We start from the raw sequence: 24014 nt of genomic DNA, 5'->3' as shown, positions 1-24014 counted from the left end.
GATAATCCTTAAACCTTAAACCAAAAATATTCCCTGAAGTCTTCTTAAAACTAAACAATGGTTTAGCTTAACTAGCAAAGAATGTCTGCCTTGAGCATTATGCTCTTCTAAGATCTCTCTATATGGGATCAAATTGACAATAGCAACTAGAAAGATTACACAGGAACCTTAGGGGGCAATGAATTTATGTTACTGGGGAAGGAACAACTCAGAAAAGGAGAGTGAGAATGTTTGTACAACTCCAAGAATGTAATCAATGTTGTTGAATTGTACATGTAGAAACTTAAATTGGTGTGTGTTTTTGCTGTGTATATATTAACAACAACAAAATAAAATAATTAGAAAATAAAATGCCATACTCAACACAAAGCAATATATTAAAAAAAACACAAGAAGAGTTGATGAAATTTCTACACTCATACAAGTTATTATTTTAGATAATCTGGATATATGGACAAGTGCTTACTGTAAATATTTTAGGCGCAAATACATAATACATAATTGGATTACTTGCATTTTTAAGTAATAATGTGGAGAAAAGTCAGTCATTACCTGTGGATGATCCCATGTCTATGAAGGTAATCTAGAGCCAATGCTACTTCAGAAATATATTTCACAGCCATTTCTTCATCAAAATAACCATACATATGTAGGAGAGATTTGGCATCTCCACCAATAAGATATTCCATTACCTACCAAAAAGGAATGTAAGTGTTACACAATAAACAACATGATTGCTTAAAAAATATATTATTTTGGTATTATGTATTTTCAGCATGGTTCTATAACAAAGGTTTTCTTGGTATCACTCATTACATATTAATATCAGGTTTCCTCAAGTTGCCACATAGGATTTTTAATTTAACTACGCTGTTTAGTTTGAACAAAAAGTCTGACTTCCAGAAAAGTTGAAAAACATTAGAATAATTTTCCATATACCCTTCATCTGGATTCACTCATTGCTAACATTTTGCTACATTTGCTTTCTCCCTCCCCACATATATGTGTATAAAATAAGTAATATTTATATTAATATATGGGTTATTTTTCCATTGACTAATTTGAGAATGAAGTTGAACAGATCATAACCTATCAACAGTAAATTCATCATGTATCTCCTTACAAGTATATTCTTATATACCTACAAAAACCCAAAATCCGTTGCTTGATTCTGACTCATAATGACCCTATAGGGCAGTGTAGAACTGCCCCATAGGGTTTCCAAGAAGCGGCTGGTGGATTTGAACTGCCAACCTTTTGGTTAGCAGCTGAGCTCTTTTTTTTTTTTGTTTCACGACTATGAGGTTTATTAGGGAAGTAACAGGTTACAATTCAGGCTCAGGAACACTCAAGGATACAGTTCTGTCATCAGAACAGCCTCTTCCCAGCCATATGCGCAAGCACACCTCTCCCGGGCCCTAGGCCTCTGCCCAAAGACACTCAGCTTTCTCTCTCCCTGGGCCTGGGAGCCCACCGAGCTGCTCCTGCTGCCGGTCTCTCCTTCCTTTTTTTTTTTAACTGTTGTAGTTTAAGTGAAAGTTTACAGTTCAAGTTAGTCTCTCATACAAAAATTTATACATACATTGTTATGTCGCCCTAATTGCCCTCCTTATACTGTGACAGCACACTCCTCCTTTCCACCCCTGATTTCCATGTCCATTCAACCAGCTCCTAACCTTCTCTGCCTTCTAATCTCACCTCTGGACAGAAGCTACCCATTTAGTCTCCTGTATTTACTTGAGCTAAGAAGCATACTCTTCACAAGTATCATTTTATGTCCCACAGACCAGTCCAATCTTTGTCTGAAGAGTTGGCTTCGGGAATTGTTTTAGTTCTGGGTTGACAGAGTCCGGGGGCCAAGCTTTCTGGGATTCCTCCACTCTCAGTCAGACCACTAAGTCTGGTCTTTTTACTAGAATTTGAATTCTGCATCCCACCCTTCCCCCGCTCCATCAGGGACTCTCTGTTGCGTTCCCTGTCAGGACGTTCATTGGTAGTAGCCAGGCACCATCCAGTTCTTCTAGTCTCAGGCTGTTGAAGTCTCTGGTCTATGTGGCTCTTTCTGTCTCTTACGCTAATACTATCCTTGTGTCTTTGGTGTTCTTTATTCTTTACTCCAGGTGGTTGGGACCAATTGATGCATCTTAAGAGGGCAGCTTGCTAACTTTTAAGACCCCAGACGCCACTCACCAAAGTAGGATGCAGAAGATTTTCTTAGTAAACTTTGTTATGCCAACTGACCTAGATGTCTCCTAAAACCATGGGACCCAGACACCTGCCCCTGCTACTCTGTACCTTTAAGTGTTTGGTTGTATTCAGGAAACTTCTTAGCTTTGGTTTAGTCCAGTTGTGCTGACTTCGCCTGTAGTGTGTGCTGTCCTTCCCTTCACCTAAGATAATTCTTGTCTACTATCCAGTTAGTGAATAACCCTCACCCTCCCTCTCCACCCTCATAACCATCAAAGAATGGTTTCTTCTGTGTTTAAACCTTTTCTTGAGTTCTTATAATAGTGGTCTTATACAATATTTGTCCTTCTGTGACTGACTAAATTCACTCAGACTAATGACTTCCAGATTCCTCCATGTTATAAGATGTTTCACAGCTTCATTGTTGTTCTTTATCGTTGCGTAGTATTCCATTGTGTGAATATACCATAATTTGTTTCTCCATTTGTCTGTTGATGGGCACCTAGGTTGTTTCCATCTTTTTGCTATCGTGAACAGTTCTGCAATGAACATGAGTGTGCATATATCTATTCATGTGATGGCTCTTATTTCTCTAAGGTATATTCCAAGGAGCGGGATTGCTGGATCATATGGTATTTCTATTTCTAGCTTTTTAAGGAAGCGCCAAATCGATTTCCAAAGTGGTTGTACCATTTTACATTCCCACCAACAGTGTATAAATGTTCCAGTCTCTCCACAACCTCTCCAGCATTTATTATTTTGTGTTTTTTGGATTAATGTTAGCCTTGTTGGGGTGAGATGATATCTCATTGTAGTTCTGATTTGCATTTCTCTAATGGCTGATGATCATGAGCATTTCCTCACGTGTCTGTTAGCCGCCTGAACGTCTTCTCTGGCGAAATGCCTTTTCATATCCTTTGCCCATTTTTTAATTGGGTTGTCATTTTGTTGTTGAGGTTTTGCAGTAGCTTGTAGATTTTAGAGATTAGACGCTGATCTAATTTGTCATAGCCAAAAATTTTTTCCCAGTCTGTAGGTTGTCTTTTTACTCTTTTGAAGTCTTTTGATGAGCATAAGTGTTTGATTTTTAGGAGCTCCCAGTTATCTAGTCTCTCTTCTGGTGCTTGTGCATTGTTACTTATGGTTCATATTGTGTTTATGCCATGTATTAGGGCTCCTAGCATTGTTGCCTATTTTTCTTCCATGACCTTTATTGTTTTAGATTTGATGTTTAGGTCTTTGATCCATTTTGAGATAGTTTTTGTGCATGGTATGAAGTTTAGGTCTTCTTTCAGTTTTTTGCAGATGGATATCCAGTTATGCCAGCACCATTTGTTAAAGAGACTGTGTTTTCCCCCAGTTAATGGACTTTGGGCTTTTGTCAAATATCAGCTGCTCATAGGTGGATGAATTTATCTCTGGATTCTCAATTCTGTTCCACTGGTCTATGTATCTGTTGTCGTACGAGTACCAGGTTGTTTTGACTACCGTCGCAGTATAATAGGTTCTAAAATCAGGCAGTGTGAGGCCTCCCACTTTGTTCTTCTTCTTGAGTAATGCCTTACTTATTTGGGGTCTCTTCCCTTTCCATATGAAGTTGGTGATTTGTTTCTCCATTTCATTAAAAAAATGCTGTTGGAATTTGGATCAGGATTGCATTTTATCTGTAGATTGCTTTGGGTAGAATTGACATTTTCACGATGTTGAGTCTTCCTACCCATGAGGCAAGGTATGTTTTTCCACTTATGTAGGTCTCTTTTGGTTTCTCACAGTAGTGTCTTGTAGTTTTCATTGTATAGGTCTTTTACGTCTCTGGGTAGATTTATTCCTAAGTATTTTATCTTCTTGGGAGACACTGTAAATGGTATTGATTGGGTGATTTTCTCTTCAAAGTTCTCTTTGTTGGTGTAAAAGAAGCCAACTGATTTTTGTGTGTTTACCTTGTATCCTGATACTTTGCTGAAATCTTCTATTAGTTCCAGTAGTTTTCTTTTGGATTCTTCGGGGTTTTCTGTGTATAAGATTATATCATCTGCAAATAGAGGTACTTTGACTTCTCCACCCTACCAATCTGGAAGCCCTTTATTTCTTTTTAGCCTAATTGCTCTGGCTAGGACCTCCAGCACAATGTTGAATAAGAGCGGTGATAAAGGGCATTCTTGTCTGGTTCCCATTCTTAAGGGGAATGCTTTCAAAGTCTCTCCATTTCGGATAATGTTGGCCGTTGGCTTTGTATGAATACCCTTAATTATGCTGAGGAATTTCCCTTCTATTCCTATTTTGTTGACAGTTTTTATCATGAATGGTGAGCAGCCAAGCTCTTAACCACTGTGCCACCAGGGCTCCATCAGAATACTAAACCAAAACCCGTTGCCATCAAGTTGATTCTGACTCTTGGTGACCCCACAGAACAGAGCAGAACTGCCCCATAGGGTTTCCAGGAAGTGGCTGGTGGATTGGAACTGCCAACTTTTTGGTTAGCAAGCTCTTAACCACTACTGCACTAGGGCTCTGTAATATAAAAGGACACAGAAGCTAACTGAAAGGGGCTTCCACTGGCTAAAGATGGAACGATTTAAGCATAAAAAAGGATTACAACTGCAGTAGATTAAAACACATCGAATCTGTGGAAATCCATTAATTAATAAAGACACATGGAAAAGTATACTGATTTGGAGGATTTGGAAGTTCCTAGTTGGAAAATTGGTGAGTAAAAGGAAAGAATCAAGCACTTATTCTGCTTTCCTTATACAAGCTGTATATGAAAGTAATGAATTTGATGATAAAGGAAAGGTCTTTACAGAAGATTTTCAGATAATAAAAGGGGAAGGAATAATAGAATTAGAAAATCTTCATTTTGCAAACATTAATAAAATCATCAATCTAGGCAATTAAGCAAAGGATGGGAAAACCATTCAGTCAAAGGTGGACAGTACATATGTGGCAAATCGTTGATAATTGTTGAAGTTGGGTGATAAGTAAATGAGGGTCCCTTATATTAATCTTTCTACTTTTGTGTAAGTTTGAAAGTTTCCATAATAAAAAGGCCTCTTCAGCTTTATGTTCCATATATACAACAACATCTAGCATAATACCTGGCATGTAGTAGTCAATTATTTGTTGTTAAAGTGAGTGTAAATGGTTAATGCTCTGTGCTACTAACTGAAAGGTAGGGGTTAAGAGTCCACGCAGAGGTGCCTCAGAAGGTCTGGGGAGCTACTTCTGAAAAATCAGCCCCTGAAAATTCCGTGGATCACAGTTATACTCTGACACACGTTGGGTTGCCAGGAGTTGGAACTGCCTCAACAGCAACTGGTTTGGTTTTGGTTTATCGTGGGTATGTTCAGTTATACCTTATCTCTTTGCTTCAAAGTAGCTTCCCATTGCTAAGAAATTTTTTGTTTTGTCTAAACAGTGCTTCTCAAACTTATTAAAATGTGTATTCCAATTCAGCAGATTTGGAACAGGGCTTGAGAGTCTGCATTTCTACTAAGCTCCCAGATGCTGCTTGTCTGTGGATTATACTTTGAGTATCAAGGATCTAAACCTGTGATGAAGTTAGGTAGACAAGATGTAGTCCACCACCTAATTTCAGGAATAAGAAATAAAAAATACTATAGTTGTTTATCTACTGTTATGGATTGAATTGTGCCCCCCCAAAATGTGTGTCAACTTGGCTAGGATATGATTCCCAGTACTGTGTGATTGTCCACCATTTTGTCATCTGATATGATTTTCCTATGTGTCGTAAATCCTACCTCTATGATGTTAATGAGTCAGGATTAGAAGAAGTTATGTTAATGAGGCAGGACTCAATCTACAAGATTAGGTTGTATCTTGAGTCAATCTCTTTTGAGATACAGAGAGAAGCGAGCAGAGAGACAGGGGGACCTCATACTACCAAGAAAGCAGTGCCAGGAGCAGAGCACATCCTTTGGACCCAGGGTTCCTGCACTGAGAAGCTCCTAGACCAGAGGAAGATTGATGACGGGGACCTTCCCTCAGAACCGACAAGGAGAAAAAGGCTTCCCCTAGAGTGGACACCCTGTATTTGGACTTCTAGCCTCCTAAACTGTGACAGAATAAATTTCTGTTTTTAAAACCATCCACTTGTGGTATTTCTGTTATAGCAGTACTAGATAACTAAGACACCTACCAAGCTGAGTAATTCAATGCAGCCCTTCAACCACCACTGTTGGACTAGGGTTGGGGACACTTTTAGCTTCCATAGGGCTATGTCAGGATTGATGTTGCAGCTAGAGCCATGGCATTGGGAAGGCATACACATTCCATATAAAACAGTATGTGGAGACAAAAGAGATCAATGGGACCTTGTAAAAATTAAATATTTTTGTTCATAAAAGGATTTTATCAAAAAAGGAAAAAGACAACCTACAAGTTAGGAGAAAATTTTGGGGACCCACATATCTGATAAGGGTCTAAAATCCAAAATATATTTTTAAAAAACCTTCTACAGCTTCACAACAAAAAGACAACCCAATCAAAAAAATGGGCAAAGGAATTGAACAGACATGTCACCAAAGAGGATATTCAAATGTCCAATAAGCAGATGAAAAGATGCACAAAGTCATTAGCAATTAGAGATGCAAATCAAAACCACAACAAGATACCATCTCACCCCCATTAGAATGGCAATGATAAAAGAACAAGAGACATTAGTGAGGTTGTATAGCAACTGGAACTCTCATTCATTATTGATGGGAATGTAAAATGGTCCAGACACTGTGTGGAAAACAGTAAGGTGGTTCCTCAAAAAGTTGAACACAGAACTACCATTATGACTCAGGAATCCCAATCCTAGGTATATATCCAGACAGGAAAGTAGGGATGCAAACTGAAACCTGTATTCCAATGACCACTGCAACACTTTTCACAATAGCCAAAATGCGGAAATAACCTAAATATCCATGAACAGATGAATGGACATACAAAATATGGTACACACATACAATGGAATATTATTCAGCCATAAAGAGAAACGAAGTCCTGATACATGCCACAACAAGAATGAACCTTGAAAACATTATGCTGAGTGAAATAAGTCTGTCGCAAGAGGACAAATATTGTATGATCTCACTTGTATGATGTAAGCAAATACATAGAAACGAAAGATTAGTGGTTACCAGAGGTGGGAGGGAGGGGGAAATGAGAAATTATGCTTAGGGGGCAGTGAGTTTATGTTAATGGTGGTGGAATAATTTGGAAAAGGATAGGGAGAACGGTTGCACAATTTGATGAATGTAATCAATGTCACTGAATTATATCTGTAGAAATTGTTGAATTGGCGTATGTTTTGTTGTGTATATTTTCACCACAATAAAAACAAACAAACAAGAACGTGTGTGGTGAAGGCATTAGAGAGCCCTAGAAAGAATTAAATGATTAAACAGTGACCTACCTTCTTTGAGAAATGGCATATGAGAATGTTTCCTGCTAGTTATAAATTTATACCTCAGAGTAGGGGTCAGCAAGCTTTTTTTGTAGAGGACCAGACAGTAAATATTTTAGGCTTTGCGGGCCATATGGTCTCTGTTTCAACTACTCAACTCTGCCCTTGTAAAATGAGAGCTACCGTAAATATGTAAAAAAAAGTTTCAGTAAGACTTTATTCATTCACTGAAATTCAAATTTTATATAATTTCCATGTATCCTAAAATACTCTGTTTAAAAATTTTACCCAACATTTTAAAAATGTAAAAACTATCCTTAGCTCACAGGCTACACAGAAATAGACAGTGGGCCAGATTTGGGCCCTGGGCTGTAGTTTACCAACCCCTGGCTTAGAAAATGGAAAGTCAATTATTCTTATAGTATTTGGTATTTATCTTTTTATTGCCACTATATTTTTTTTTACTTGCCCAGTGTATCACCCTAAAAAGTAGACCCCCAGCTTTCTTAGAACCTAGGGTCTCATGATGGGCTGTCTTTAACCTTGCTCTGAGAGTGAATTCCAATGCAAATTCATATCCTTACTCGAAAATCCTTTCCTCTAGCATCACCAGGTCTCTTCTTCCACAAAATGAGTTCATTACAACTCAGTACTGCAATCCATGCAAAGATATGTATAGTTATTTAGAACAGTTAAAACAACAACAACAATTATAAATCATCCAAACAATCTATCAGTTGGACATTTTTTAAAGAAACTATGGGATTCATAAATAAAGCAACAGAATTCTGCACAGTCATTAAAAAGGATGAGGTCACCATTAAGTGGGAAAAAAACACATAGAAGAACAGTGTTTATAGTATGGTCACATTTCATCCACTCATTAAAACAACTGTCGTTTGTAAAAAACTTCTGTTCTTCCTGAGTGAGCCCTGATGAAAAAAAAAAAAAAAGGTGCTTACCACTATCCTAAAAAAACTTTTTACTCTCCATAGTTTTCTGGCCTTCTCATTGAATCTTTGCAACTATTTTTAACATCAGTTTAAATATACTCACAGGATCACTGAAAGATAAGAAGTGGATTGAGCCATCAGGTACCAAAAGAGTTTTGAATTAGACTATTTTTATAACCTACCCTGAATTTTCAGATCTATAGCTTGAAGCTGGATATGATATTTTACCATATTAGAGTTCTGTTCAGTCTCAAAATCTGGTATAACAAGAACTTTAACTGTGGCACAATTACGTTCCACAGAGTTAGTTGTAAGAGTTAGTTGTTAGTTGTAAAACATATTGGCGGAAAAAGGGCTTTCATTCTTGGAGGCAATCAAATTATGAAAGGAATGACCCTTTTGCTGAAAAGGAGTATAAATCTCAGGTCTCAAACCTACATCCTAAAGACTCATTCATTCATGGAAAATCATATAGTTATCAAACTTTAGTCCTCAAGCCATCTCAGAAGTCAGAAGAACCTCTGGAAATTGTAGTCAAAATACCTATCATCCTTGCCATTCTCTAACCACCTCAAATTCCTCATTAGAGTTAACTGAGTGTAAACTGCTGCTTTACATGAAAATAAAAAAACTCTCAATGCCCAAACACTGAAAACTCACCACTTCCTAGTAACTTATTACTCACCAAACTTTAAAAAGTATTTCTATTGTGTGTCCTTTTATTTAACAAACATTTTGAGCGCTATGTGCTAGACTCTGTTGTAAGTGTTTTATAATGACCTATTGAAACTCTACAACAACCTTTGAGGTAGGTACTACTCTTATCTCTATTTTACAGATGAGAACCTGAGGTATGACAGGCAAGCTAAGCTGGCCAAGGTAAGTAAGTGCCAGAGGTGGAACTCGAATGCAGGCACTCTGAACCCAGGGATTGTGCTCTAAAATCACAGGCCTCATTGATTGCTGAATGAAAAAAAAGTTATTGACTCACCAAGTATACATTGTTTGCCGACTGCAGTGAGTAGTACAAATGGACGATAAAAGGACTTTTGCTTAGCGCCAGTGCATCTCTCTCAGCTTGTACGTGATGAGTCATATTTTTGTTGATCATATCTGCCTTTTTGACAACCTATAATAGAGAACATGACGATATTTTCATTTTTTTCTTTGTTACAAAGTGTTCTCAGATTTCAAAGTTGCCATCACAGAAACACCAAAAGGAAATACACAGATCACATTGATACCATAAAACTCTGCCAGAAAAATAGCTAAGATGGTAAAAAGCTATCTTCAAGATAGAACTGATTACCTCAGCATTAGTAAGTTGCAAAAATATCACATCCCTTTGAGGAAAGAAGAATTAAACAAATGCTCCCTGACTGCCCTACATGTCAGAAATAGAAAATTCTGTTCTGCTGCTCTTATAACAAAGTAAAAAAGATATTAATGTTCCTAGTAAGCCCCAAGATAATCAGGAACCCAGGCACAGAGTAATAGGAGCTAATATATTGCCTTATTACTTCCGATTCTTTGATAGAGGGTGTTGTGGATTGAATTGTGTCTCCTCAAAATATGTGTTTGTTATGGATTGAATTGTGTCCCCCAAAAATATCTGTCAACTTGGCTAGGCCATAATTCCCAGTATTAATTGTCAACTGATGTGATTATCCTAAGTGTTGTAAATCCTGTCTCTATGATGTTAATGAGGTGGGATTAGTGGCAGTTATGTTAATGAGGTAGAACTCAATCTGCAAGATTAGGTTGTGTTTTAAGCCAATCTCTTTGGAGATATAAAAGAGAGAAGCGAGCAGAGAGACAGGGGACCTCATTATCACGAAGAAACAAGAGCCAGGAGAATAGTACGTCCTTTGGACCTGGGGTCCCTGCACTGAGAAGCTCCTTGACCAGGGAAGATTGAAGACCTTCCCCCAAAGCCAACAGACAGAGAAAGCCTTCCCCTGGAGCTGATGCCCTGAATTTGGACTTCTAGCCTATTCCACTGTGAAAGAATAAACTTCTGTTTGTTGAAGCCATCCTTTTGTGGTATTTCTGTTATAGCAGCACTAGATAACTAAGACAGTGTTGTAAACCCTAACTTCTAAACCTGTGGTTATAATCTCATGTGGGAATGGACTGTCTTTGTTATGTTAATGATGCAGGATTAGTGTAGGATATATCTTGAGTCAATCTATTTTGAGATATAAAAGAGATTAAACAAGCTAGCAGAACAGAGATGAGGGAGGATAGACGACGTCACAGCACATGAAGATCACCCAGGAGCAGAAGTTCAAAGAGACAAGGACCTTCCTCCAGAGCCAGCAGAGACAGAAAGCCTTCCCTTAGAGCCGGCACCCTGAATTCAGACTTCTAGCCTCCTAAACTGTGAGAAAATAAATTTTTGTTTGTTAAAGCAACCCACTTGTGGTATTTCTGTTATAGCAGAACTAGATAACTAACACAGATTGGAACAGAATTAGAAAGAGGAAGAATGTTGGAAGTTTGTTTGCCTAGGGAAAAATAATCTTAAGCAAGAATAGTTAGAACTGCTGAAATTTACTACTTCCAAATACTGTCCTACTGAACACAACAAGTTATTCTTTTCAAGTTTCAGGACAATTGCTATAGAAAAAAACTATAATCTACATTAATGTTGGAGCACTAAATAGTCAGTAACAATGGGATCAATTTTCAGGACCATTACAAAAAAAAAAGGCCTATTTCTTCCAAAGATTCATTTGAGTATTTAATAAAATAATAAAATCATTCGTATACAGTCAATTGCAGCCTTACCTCCTTTCCATAAGAAAACTGAGGGAAATGGACAAAGTAAGCCTGTAACATAATTTTATCCACCATTTCATTGGACTGGCTGCTCTATGAGGGCAAGTTTGTCTTGTTTACCACTGTACCCTAGAACCTACACAAAAAAGGGATGCTCAACAAATATTGATCAAACAGATGAATCTGTGTTTTCATTTCAACAATTAATATAAACTGATTACTAAGTTTAGTGACGGCAGTGGTAGAATTCTCAGCTTCCATACAACGGGAGACCCAGGTTTGATTTCTGGCCAATGCACTTCAAGTGCAGCCACCACCCATCTGTCAGTGGAGGCTTGCATGTTGCTGTGATGCTGAACAGGTTTCAGTAGAGCTTCCAGACTAAGGTAGACTGGGAAGAAAGGCCTGGCAATCCACTTCCAAAAACCAGCTAATGAAAACCTTATGGATCACAACAATCCAATCTCATTTTGCATGCAGTTGCCATGAGTCAGGGCTGACTCGACAGCAGCTAACAACACACTAAGTTTAGTAGATGGAAAAGCAAAAAATCCTGGGAGCATATGAAGCAAGGGACAACTAATTCCAATGAGGTGGGTCTGAAAGATAGGGAAAGTATGAAGAGGAGCTAAGATGAACTTTAATACATAAATAAGATAGGAGAAGAGCAGAGAAGGGTGGAAGAAAAACACTTAAGGAAGAATGAGCATAAACATGACCTTGGAGGCAAGAAAATACACGGCTTTCAGAGACTAGTCAATTGTCTCGTGTGGCTAGAATGTAGAGTACCTATAAGGGTAAAGTGGAAGTCTAGAACCTGAACTTGGAGCATGACTGCTTTTCTAAGGAATTTGGACTTTAGCATGCGTGTCATAGCCTACAGAATGCATTGGAGAATAAAGATAGTGATTCCAGTTAGGGGGCTATTCCAGTAGGCTAGGTATGAAAATGAAGGCCTGATAAACTTCAAAAACATCATGTTAAGTGAAAAAAGCCAGATGTAAAAGACCACATATTATATGATTCTATTTATATGAAATGTCTACAAATGGCAAACCTATACAGTTAGAATCAATCTTGAAGGATGTACAGCCAGAATGCTCCTTAGAAGCGAGGATGGCGAGAATTTATCTCACTTACTTTGGACATGTCATCAAAAGGGATCAATCACGTGAGAAGGACATCATGTCTGGTAAAGAAGAGGGTCAGCAAAAAAGAAAGAGACCCTCAATGAAATGGTTTGACACAGTGATTACAACAATGGGCTCAAACATACCAAAGATTGTGAGGATGGTACAGGACAGGGCAACATTTTGTTCTGTTATACATAAGGTTGCTAATGAGTCAGAGCCAACTCCATAGCAACTAACAATAACAACACAGAGATAGAAAGTAGATTAGTGGTTACCTGGGGTTGGGTGTGGTAAGGGAGGAGACACTGCAGATGGGCTGGAGAGATCTTTTAAGGGTGATGGAAATGTTCTAAATTGGCTTGTGTTGATGGTTACGCAACTCTTTAATGAAGAAATTAAAGTCTGTACTTGGGAATGGAAAGGAAGAGGTAAAAGGAATGAATATGAGAGAGATCACGGAGACAGAATTGGCAGGATTAGTTGAGATAGGATGTACAATGAAACAGAAGTTAAAATGACTAGGTTTCTAGTCTGAATGACAGGGATGATGGTGGAGGAGAGAGGGAATACAGTAGGTTTAGAATTTAGGTGGTTAGGTGGAGAGGATTGTTTGAGTTTGTTGTTGTTAGGTGCTGTCCAGTCAGTTTTGACTCATAGGGCCCTATGTAAAACAGAACAAAACATTGCCTGGTCCTGTACCATCATCACAAGTGTTGTTATGTTTGAATCCATTGTTGCAGCCACTGTGTCAATCCATCTCATTGAGGGTCTTCCTCCTTTTCGCTGACGCTCTACCTTACTAAGCATGATGTCCTTCTCCAGGGACTGGTCCCTCCTGATAACATGTCCAAAGTACGTGAGACAAAGTCTCACCATCCTTGCTTCCAAGGAGCACTCTGGCTCTAATTCTTCCAAGACAGACTTATTCGTTCTTCTGGCAGTCCATGGTATATTCAATATTCTTCGCCAATACCAATATTGGTCTTCCTTATTCATTGTCCAGCTTTCGCATGCACATGAGGCAACTGAAAATATCATGGCTTCGGTCAGGTGCACCTTAGTCCTCAAAGTGACATCTTTGCTTTTTAACACTTTAAAGAGGTCTTTTGCAGCAGATGTGCCCAGTGCAATATGTCATTTGATTTCTTGACTGCTGCTTCCATGGCCATTGATTGTGGATCCAAGTAAAATGAAATCCTTGACAACTTCAGTATTTTCTCTGTTTATCATGATGCTGCTTATTGGTCTGGTTGTGAGGATTTTTGTTTTATGTTGAGGTGTAATCCATACTGAAGGCTATAGTCTCTGACCTTCATCAATAAGTGCTTCAAGTCCTCTTCACTTTCAGCAAGCAAGGTTGTGTCATCTACTTATTACGTTGTTAATAGCCTTCCACCAAGCCTGATGCTACATTCTTCTTCATATTGTCCAGTTTCTCTGATTATTTGCTCAGCATACAGATTGAATAAGTATGGTGAAAGGATACAACCTTGATGCACATCTTTCCTGATTTTAAACCATGGTATCCCCTTGTTCTGTTTAAACAACTGCCTCTTGGTCTATGCACAGGTCCCACGTGAGCACAATGAAGTGTTCTGGAATTCCCATTCTTTGCAATGTTATCCATTGTTTGTTATGATCCACACAGTCGAATGCCTTTGCATAGTCAGTAAAACAGGTAAACATCTTTGTGGCATTCTCTGCTTTCAGCCAAGATCCATCTGACATCAGCAATGATATCCCTCGTTCCTCATCTTATTCTGAATCCAGCTTGAATTTCTGGCAGTTCCCTGTCGATGGACTGCTGCAATCGCTTTTGAATTATCTTCAAGCAAAATTTTACTTGTGTGTGATATTAATGATATTGTTTGATAATTTCCACATTCTGTTGGATCACCTTTGTTTGGAATGGGCACAAGTGGATCTCTTCCAGGCGGCTGGCCAGGTAACTGCCTTCCAAATTTCTTAGCATAGACAAATAAGCACCTCCAGCATTGCATCTGTTTGTTGAAACAACTCAATTGGTATTCTGTCAATTTCTGGAGTCTTGTTTTTCACCAATGCCTTCAGTGCAGTGTGGACTTCTTCCTTTAATGCCATCAGTTCTTTATCATATGCCACCTCCTGAAATGGTTGAACTTCGAAAAATTCTTTTTGGTACAGTGACTCTGTGTATTCCTTCCATTTTCTTTTGATGCTGCCTGCATTGTTCAGTATTTGGCCCATAGAATCCTTCAAAATTGCAACTTGATGCTTGAATTTTTTCTTCAGTTCTTTCAGCTTAAGAAATGCCAAGAGTGTTCTTCCCTTTTGGTTTTCTAAATCCAGGTCTTTGCACATTTCAATATAATACTTTATATGTCTTCTTGAGCTGTCCTTTGAAATCTTCTGTTTGGCTCTTTTACTTCATTTCTTCCATTTGCTTTAGCTACTCTACATTCAACAGAAAGTTTCAGAGTCTCTTCTGACATCCATTTTGGTCTTTTCTTTCTTTTAAATGACCTTTTGCTTTCTTCACGTATGATGCCCTTGATGTCATCCCACAACTTGTCTGATCTTCGGTCATTAGTGCTCAGTGCATCAAATCTATTCTTGAGATGGTCTCCAAATTCAGGTGGGATATACTCAAGGTTATAATTTGGATCTCATGGACTTGTTTTCATTTTCTTCAGTTTCAACTTAAACTTGCACATGAGCAACTGATGGTTTGTTCTGAAATCGGCTCCTGGCCTTGTTCTGACTGACGATCGTCTCTTTCTGCAGATGTGGCTGATCTGATTCCTGTGTTTTCCATCCAATAAGGTCAACTCATACAGTCACTGTTCACGTTGTTGAAAAAAGGTATTTGCAATGAAAAATTGGTTGGTTTTGCAAAATTTTATCATGTGATCTCCGACCTTGTTTCTATCACCAAGGCCTTATTTTCCAACTATAGATCAAGTTCAAGTTTAAGCAAGTACAATTTTAAGGTGCTTGCTAGACAGGCACATGACCATGTACAACAGGAGGTTGAAATTGCATCTAGCACTTAAGACTGGTAACTTCTCCTTTCCTTTATCACCTTCAGTCATTGAAATGCTGAAATGTGAGCAATCTGAAACCGTGGGAGTGGATGAAACAAAGAGTAGGCAGAATAGCTTAAATAAATTAAAAGCTCTTGAATGTTTTTAGAGTGATACATACTACTGTAGGATAAAGGACATATTTCTGCTTAGTATTTAAATAAAAATATGTTCTAGATTTCATAATAATGGAAGGTTTGAAGAGAAAAAAATGGGGTGACTGTTTCAAACTTAATCCTGGTAAAGCCCAAATCATAAAAAGTATTAAGAAGATACATAAAATGAGTAGGCAGTAATAAAAGTTTCATAACAGATTTAACAGAAAATACTGCAGCTTTTTCCTGGTTACAGCCAAATAAGCTGTTATCCTACTATTAGTAAAAATTTTTCACTAGGATGTCAAACTTGAAAAGTGAGTACTTACAAACTAATTCCTCTTGTGTGGTATGAGAAGTTCAGCAATTATGCACATTAAAGCAAACAAACAACTGAAAACAAAACCACCAGCTATTTTATAAACTTTTTTGGATTTAGAAACCTGATTAAAAGTCTAACTACGTATCAGGGCTTTGACTTTAAAGCCCTTGTAATAAGGTGTATCTTGTACTTCGGCTTCAGTTTCCTCTTTCGCCAACTTTGCTACTCTCACTAGCAGTTCTGGTGGCTCCTAAAGCATCCGAGGTGTGGAGAGGAGTGCGGGGCAGAGGTGAGACACCGACTTGCCCCCGCTAATGTCACTCCAAGTTGAGTGAGCTCGCAGGACTCAGAAGGCTTTAGGAAGCCCAACCACCCCGACTAGTGGCTCCAGCAGAGGGCCAAAGGGCTGGTCTCTTTCCCTTTACTCGTTACTGATTTCCTACCTTCACCGCATACAACTTGCCGCCTTTCTGCCCCAGGTACACTTTCCCGAAGGCGCCACGACTAATGGGCTTCACAATGGTGAATTCCTCAATGGAGGGCGGTCTTGGCACCCGATTCAGGCATTCCCCTGTCGCCGCGCCTCCTCTGCTCTCTTCGCTCCCTGCGGTGGACTCCATCCCAGGTGGGGTCAGAAGAGAACCCGCAGCAGCTGCCACCGCCCCTTTCCAAGCCGCAACTCCCGCCACCCAGGTTCAAAGTGAGACTCCGCCCCCGCACGCACTCCCGCCGTGACGTCACCGCGTCGCCGCGCTCGCGGCGTCAGCCCAACGTAGTCCAGCTTTCTTCCCACTCTTTGTAGACGCGGGTGGAACCAATACGCGTGTGGGCGGGGATGCTATAAATGTTTTGCGCTGACCGCTGGCCCTTCAAGGGCGGTGACCACGGTCCACTTATTTCATTTGTAATGAGAGGGAGGGACAAGTAGTTCTTGACAGACTTGAAAAGGGACAACGGGTACTTAAATCTGAATCCTGTGCTTTTGAAGAGGTTTTTTTCCGGTCTCTAAATGAGGCTGGTGGGACCCTGCCCTAATTCCGGTCAAGATCTGCTATTTTTAACCCCTCGCGACCTTCTACACTCGCGAATAATATAAATTGGTTCTGACCTGTAAAGTGGTTGACCAGGGAGGAAGTTTGGAAGCTAGTGAAGTCATGGAATGTGGAGAAACTGGATGAGTAGGAAATGGGGGCTGATCCTGTAATCCGACGTTTTGACAGGCTGTAACTTGCCTGACTGGAATGATTAGGACCAGCATTTATCATGGGAAAGATAATGAGGACTAAATTGTAGCAAAACACCTTATAGCTCAAGGCCCAGTCGGAATAGGGCAATACATTGGAAGATTCGATAAGGACGCTGTAGAAAATGTGGGAGAGGTTTATCAGGATGCATGCCATTTTCCCTTAAAAACAAAAAACAAACTTTCCACAGCCAAGAGCATGGGAGCGGTGCAGCACATGTATTACTCAATGTAAACATCAACTCCTTTGGTGGCCAGCGGTTTTCCGGGAGAGCAGTTGCCCAGAAGAAACGCCAGAGGATCGAGAAGGCGGAGCGCTGACGTACACCCCAAGTTGGTTGCGCTCACCTGTCCCGGAAGTACTTTGCCTAGAGCCTTGTCTTCCGGGACAGATTTGGCTGTCGTTGCAGCAGCTGTAGGGAAGGGGAGGCCATTTTCCGTTCTGTGAAGAGTAAGGGGCAAGGGGAGGGAGAAAAGAGAGGAAAAGAAGAGCTTAGCGCCTCCCCGCCGGGCCGAGAACACAGGGGCCTTTTCGGTAGGCGGGTGAGGTCGCTGAGGGCCCTGGGGAGATGTTTTCCCTGTCGAGCACGGTGCAGCCCCAGGTGAGTCCGTCATCCGGTCCGTTTTTCTCTTGTCCCTGCTCACAGCTGTGTGCCAGTTCTGTTTCGTATGAGCGGTTTCACAGAAGGGACCATAGGAAGGAAGCGATTCACTCAACAGGAGTCCCTGGGTTGAAAAGTGGATCGGGGACAGTGCTGAGAGTCGAGCCTGAGACTTAATAAACGGCTGAAGATGAGGCTGTTGGGGGAAGAGGCGTAATGTGAGTGTGATGGAGACTTTGGCTTATCGAGCTGATGGCGTGGAATTTCTGCGCTAGAATCTGTCGGGAGTTGTTCACTGTCGGGCATTCTAGGGGTGGGGGTGGGGAAAATGTCTTTGCCATAGCTGTAAAGGAAGCAGATAATATTTCCTTTGCATCCTTCGGCCTCTCCGGAACGGAGGCGTTAGTATTTACACCCCCAATCCTCTCTTCTTTCTTTCCCTAAAGGGAAATGGTATTTAATTCTAACATTCTGTAATAATTTGAATAGCCTGCTGTAAATGCTTTTATCGTTTTGGTTAGAAATGACTAACATATTTTCAGGCTCTTGGCTGCTTGCAGTTAAAATTTTGGATTCAGCCTTCTTCCCATCTTTTTGTAAAAGAAAAGATAGGGCAGAGAAAAGTTAATTGAAAGGTTTTGATTATTATCCTCTTTTTGAGGTAGTCATTTGTGACAGTGTTTTGTTCTTGGTTCATTTAAAAGATTACAGTATATAACGATTTGATTTATTTTTTGAGGGTGCTCAGTTTTGCGAGTAAATGGTTTTGAGAACATTCTAACTTAAAATTTTTTTTTTAATTGACACTCTTAGTTTCTTGGTTTAACTATATGATTGTGTTTCTTCATGTAGCGCCCCTTCCCACTCTCTCTCTTTTTTTGTTTGCTAGTAATGGCTGAGTAATAGAAAATGAAGTGATTATTTATTGTGCATCAATTATGTGCCAGGTGAATAAATCAAATGTAGGATCTTGTCTTAATGGAGATATGAAGTAAAAGATGAGTAGAAGTTAACCAGATGAAGGGTCAGAGGAAGTTAATAGGCATCCATTCAGAAGGGAAAGAGTATTTGTGGAGGCTCTGGGATAGAAAAGAGTTTAGCAGATTGGAGGAACAAAAATAAGACCAGAGTGGCTAGAACATGGTGATTAAAGGGAGCAGTGACAGATCAGGTTTGAGAAAAAAGCCTTGAGGCAGATTATAGGAGTTAGTTGCAAGTTATGTTAAGGAAGTTTGAGTTTCATTTCAAATTATTGAAGCCACTGAAGGCTTTTAAACAGGAGTTTTACACTTTTGATAGGTCACTCTGGCTGCTTGCTGTGTGGAGAATGTTGATGGGGTGGGGAGGGCAAGAGTGGAAGTCTTATCAGTTATCGATTTGATGGCAACTAACAACAACAATACAGTGGTTAAGAGCTACAGCTGCTAACCAAAAGGTCAACAGTTAAAATCCACCAGCCGCTCCTTGGAAATCCTATGGGGCAGTTCTACTCTGTCATATAGGGTAGCTATGAGTCAGAATCAACTCAACGGCAACGGGTTTTTTTTGGTTTAACAACAACAGCAATTGTACTACCATATCCATACCAAACCAAACCCGTTGCTGTCGATTTGATTCCAACCCATAGCTACCCTATATGACAGAGTAGAACTGCTCCATAGGGTTTCCAAGGAGCGGCTGGTAGATTTGAAACGCTGACCTTTCAATTAGCAGGTGTAGCACTTAACCACCAAGCCACCAGGGTTTTCTTCACAAACAGTGCACCCATGTAAATAACATGCACACACATATAATGCGTGAACATGTCAAAATCATGTAAAAAGTTCTGGCATAGCGTGTCCATACATATACTGCACATGTCTTCTAACATTTCCAGAAGTGAATTTTGGCCTCATTCACTCTCATAGTCCAAAAGTGTTAGTTTTGATCATATTTGTATAATAAAGGTATAAGCCATGGTCAAGAAATCATGGATCAAGTTTGGTAGTACCCTAGTAATCGGAATATAAACAGTTGAAACTATGTGTTTCTTTCTGTTAATTTCAGTTGATAATTATATCCCCTCCACTTGACTCATCAATTGGAAGCCTGTTCATAAGTCATGTGCTGTCAACTGGAAGCTTAAACAAAGCGAAGCCTGCACAGCATAAATGGCATGGAGTAGCTATCAATAGGAATCTTAATTCAGTCTGCATTGTCATAATTATCACAGTTGTCTTCCAAGTCTGGCCGTTTAATTGGAGGAGTAAACAAAGCAAAACTGATACTGGCTCACTCTTGGCTCAACAGTTGAATTCAAAAACCTTATGAGGTCATTTTAGTGATCTGATAGTGAAACCATTAAGCTGTGTTAAAAACAAAAAAACAAACCCATTGCCATCGAGTCGATTTTGACTCATAGCAACCCCAACCCCGTAGGACAGAGTAGAACTGCCTCATAGGGTTTCCAAGGAGTGGCTGCCGACCTTTCGGTTAGCAGCCGAACTCCTAACCACTGCGCTAGGTCTGCTTATTTCATAGTCTAATTATGTCTCATTAGCACCAATGTCCTTGATCAATGATCATAAGTCACCTTAGGCATGTGCTTGCGAGCATATGAAAAGACCTTTGCTTCTTGTACACCTCACATTTGAGTTTTGTGATCTTTTTACTAGAACCAGCCAGTTATCGATTATATTGCACACAATTCTTTAGTTTATAAATCTAAATCTTAGAACCTGTTAGCATCATGGCAGTAATTAAACGCAAGTCCTACACTTCTGACTTCAAACTGAAAGTTGTTGCGGGGGCAGAAGAAACAAGCAACAGAGGTTGGAGAGTTGTCCATTTGTGAATGGAAAAAGGAGCTGGAGAAAATGAATCCAGGAAAACGCACGTGTCATGAGCCCAAAGTGAAATGGCCTGAGTTGGAGAATGACTTGAAAGAGTGGATTATTTCTTGAAGGGAGCAAAATCAAGCTGTTTCTGTCACAGTTCAGATCAAAGTGAAGCTTTTGGCAAATGAAAGGGGAATCCTAGATTTCAAGGCAGGTTTCACCTGGATTTCTAAATTAATGAAAAGGAATGGCCTTTCCATGAGAATGAGAACCACTGATGATGATAATGAATATACTAAAATGTCCTGTTTTAAGATGAAAACACAGTTTTCTTCTGATGACTTTTATTTATTGATTTCAAAGACACTGATTATCAAAAATTGTTTTAGTTTAAGGTTTATGAAGCATTAAAATATAAACAACATCTTGTAGTTTTAGATCTAGGATCATTTCATACTTACTAATTTCTGGCTCTTCACGCAGCCATACTCTTTGATTTCAACATGGCGTCCCATTTCCATCACAAGCCCATTCAGTTCACCATTGATTGTACTTGGATTAGGAAAATAACTATCTTAAATGAAGTTTCTACGAGATCAGTTTTTTTCCCGGCAACATTAAATCCATTGGAACCAAAAAAAAAAAATTGAAAATGATGTCAGCAGCCTGTAAAAAATACTGGTATAGAACACTTATGAATATAACGCATGGGGGGTGGTTGCACAGTTTGCAAAAAACTTAATAACGTGTGCATTATTTGCATAAAAATACGGTAATCCAGGAGAGGGATGATGTTCTCACTAAAGTGGTGGCAGTTGTTATGGAAAAAAGAGATGAGATTTATTTTAAAGAAAGAATAGAATTCAATGAGGGATTGGATATGAGGGATGAATGGGGAGAGGTGTTTCTGGTTTGATCAGCTAGATGCATGAAGGTGCTATTTACCAAGACGACAGTGTCTAGAGGAGTCGAGGCAATTTTTTTTTTTTAATTGTACTTCAGGTTAAGGCTTACAGAACAAATAGTTTCTCATTAAACAGTAGTACACATATTGTATTATGCCATTAACATGTCAACCCTCTAACTTCTCAACCTTTTTTTTTTTTTTTTTTGGTGAAAATACACATAGCCAAAGATACACCATTTCAAAAATTTCTACATACACAGTTCAGTGACATTGACTACGCTCTTCCAATTGTGCTGCTATTCTCACTTAAGATGAAGGCTTACAGAACAAAATAGTTTCTCATTTAACAGTTACTACAAATGTTGCTCTATGACAATGGTTAACAGTCTCACAATACATCAACAATGTCCTTACTCAACCTTGGGTTCCCTATCACCAGCTTCCTTGTCTCCTTCTGTCGAGGCAATTTTTTGAAAAAGAAGTCTGACTTAGTCTCTTGAATACAGCTTCTTGAAACTACTTAGTTCACATCAAGAAGGCCTGATTTTAGAACTTACTGTCAGCTGGATGGAGAATTAGTAGTATGTGATATTAGTAGAGATGAAGAGACTTTGTGTACTAAAGGTAGTCTAACTGAGTTTAAATATAGAACCTTACACATTTTATAGGAGCCCTGGTGGCGCAGTGGTTAAAGTGCTTGGCTGCTAACCAAAAGGCTGGCGGTTCGAACCTACCAGCCACTCAGCAGGAGAAAGACGTGATAGTCTGCTTCCATAAAGATTACAGCCTTGGAAACCCTATGGGATAGTTCTCCTCTGTCCTGTAGGGTCACTGTGAGCCAGAATCGACTCCATGGCAGTGGGTTTTTTGGTTTTTGCACATTTTACGCTGTGAAAGATGGAGTATCAGTTTCCTGGGGCTGCTCTAACAAAGTACCATAAACTGGGGACTCAAAAAAAAAATTATTCTCTCATAGTTTGGGGGGCTAGAAATCCGAAATCAAGGTGTTGGCAGGGCCTTGCTCACTGAAGACTCTAGGGGAGGCTGCTAATCCTTGCCTATTCTAGTTTCTGGTTGTCCTAGGCATTCCTTGGCGTATACATGCATCACCCTAATCTCGGCCCCTGTCTCATCACATGGCATTCTTCCCTATGTGTCTCTCTGGCTCTGTGTCTCCTTTCTTTTTATAAGGAGACCAGTCATATTGGAAAAGAGCCCACCCTATTCCAGTATATAATCTCATGTATTCCCAAGTAAGGTCCCATTCATAGTAGGGGAAAGGGTTAGAATATTCTCATGGATTGAATTGTGTCCCCCAAAAATATGTGTATCAGTTTGGCTAGGCCATCATTCCCAGTATTGTGTGATTGTCCACCATTTTGTCATCTGATTTTCTTATGTGTTGTAAATCCTACCTCTATCATGTTAATGAAGTGGAACAGGTGGCAGTTATGTTAATGAGACAGGACTCAACCTGCAAGATTGGATTGTGTCTTGAGGCAGTCTCTTTTGAGATATAAAGGAGAGAAGGGAACAGAGAGACAGGGGGACCTCATACCACCAAGAAAGCAGTGCCAGGAGCAGAGCACATCCTTTGGACGCGGGGTTCCTGTGCAAAGAAGCTCCTTGTCCGGGGGAAGATGGATGACAAGGACCTTCCTCCAGAGCCGGCAGAGAAAGCCTTCCCCTCGAGCTGATGCCCTAAATATGGATTCTAGCCTACTTTACTGTGAGGAAATACGTTTCTCTTTGTTAAAGCCATCCACTTGTGGTATTTCTATTACAGCAGCACTAGATAACCAAGACAAACATCAACATATCTTTTAGGGGGACACAAATCAACCCATAACACATGGACACATTTGGAATTCCTGGTTGCTTTATTTGGTTGAATACTCTAAATTGTAAAAGCAGGGAAGAAATAGATGATGAACTTTTTCACTGAGAAGAGATCAAAGAATCTTTTAGCAATTTAAATCCTTTTTTTGAATGAGGAGTGCTGTAACTAATGAAAATAAATGGATTTGTTGTTTATTATTATTATTACTAGACTGACATGCTGTATTGAATAAAATAGAGAAAAAAAATCCCTTGCTTTATGGAGCTTATATTCTAGTGGAAAAGACAGATAACAAGCAAATACAGATAAGTAAATATACAAAGTATGTTAGATAGTGAAACATATCAAGAAGAAAAAATAAAGCAGAGAAGGGGATAAGAAATGTTTTTTAGTAATGGTTGAAATTTTAGATAGGGTGGCTAGGGAAGGACTCGTGAGAAGATGATTTTTGAGTAAAAAACTGAAGGAAGAGCAAGCTATATTGTTAACTGGACAAGAGGGAATAATAGCAAATGCAATAGGCATTGAGGTGAGAGCCTGCCGGTGTGTTCTGGGAACAGCAAGAAATGCCAGTGGAACTGGAGGAGAGAGGATGAATGGTAGCATACCAGTTGCCATCAAGTAGATTCTGACTCATAGTGACCCTACAGGACAGAGTAGAAC

General features: G+C 39.5%; 2 protein-coding genes across 2 annotated transcripts in view; one reads left to right on the top strand and one right to left on the bottom strand.

Annotated features, from left to right (window-relative positions):
• MASTL (microtubule associated serine/threonine kinase like) overlaps window positions 1-16744 on the bottom strand; it is a 38838-nt gene extending 22094 nt beyond the window's left edge. The window contains exons 1-3 of the mRNA XM_012556718.2: window positions 16387-16744; window positions 9542-9679; window positions 553-692 (exon numbers count right to left, since the gene is read on the bottom strand). Coding sequence (XP_012412172.1) covers window positions 553-692; window positions 9542-9679; window positions 16387-16563 — 455 coding nt within the window. The 5' untranslated portion in view covers window positions 16564-16744. The remainder of the gene's footprint in view (window positions 1-552; window positions 693-9541; window positions 9680-16386) is intronic.
• An 816-nt stretch (window positions 16745-17560) lies between these two features.
• Window positions 17561-24014, top strand: part of YME1L1 (YME1 like 1 ATPase) — a 42591-nt gene continuing 36137 nt past the window's right edge. The window contains exon 1 of the mRNA XM_004380510.3: window positions 17561-17788. Coding sequence (XP_004380567.1) covers window positions 17756-17788 — 33 coding nt within the window. The 5' untranslated portion in view covers window positions 17561-17755. The remainder of the gene's footprint in view (window positions 17789-24014) is intronic.

Source organism: Trichechus manatus, unplaced genomic scaffold, assembly GCF_000243295.1.
Source record: "Trichechus manatus latirostris isolate Lorelei unplaced genomic scaffold, TriManLat1.0 scaffold00075, whole genome shotgun sequence".
NCBI classification, from domain to species: Eukaryota; Metazoa; Chordata; class Mammalia; order Sirenia; family Trichechidae; genus Trichechus; species Trichechus manatus.
This window is presented reverse-complemented; position numbering and strand designations above follow the sequence as displayed.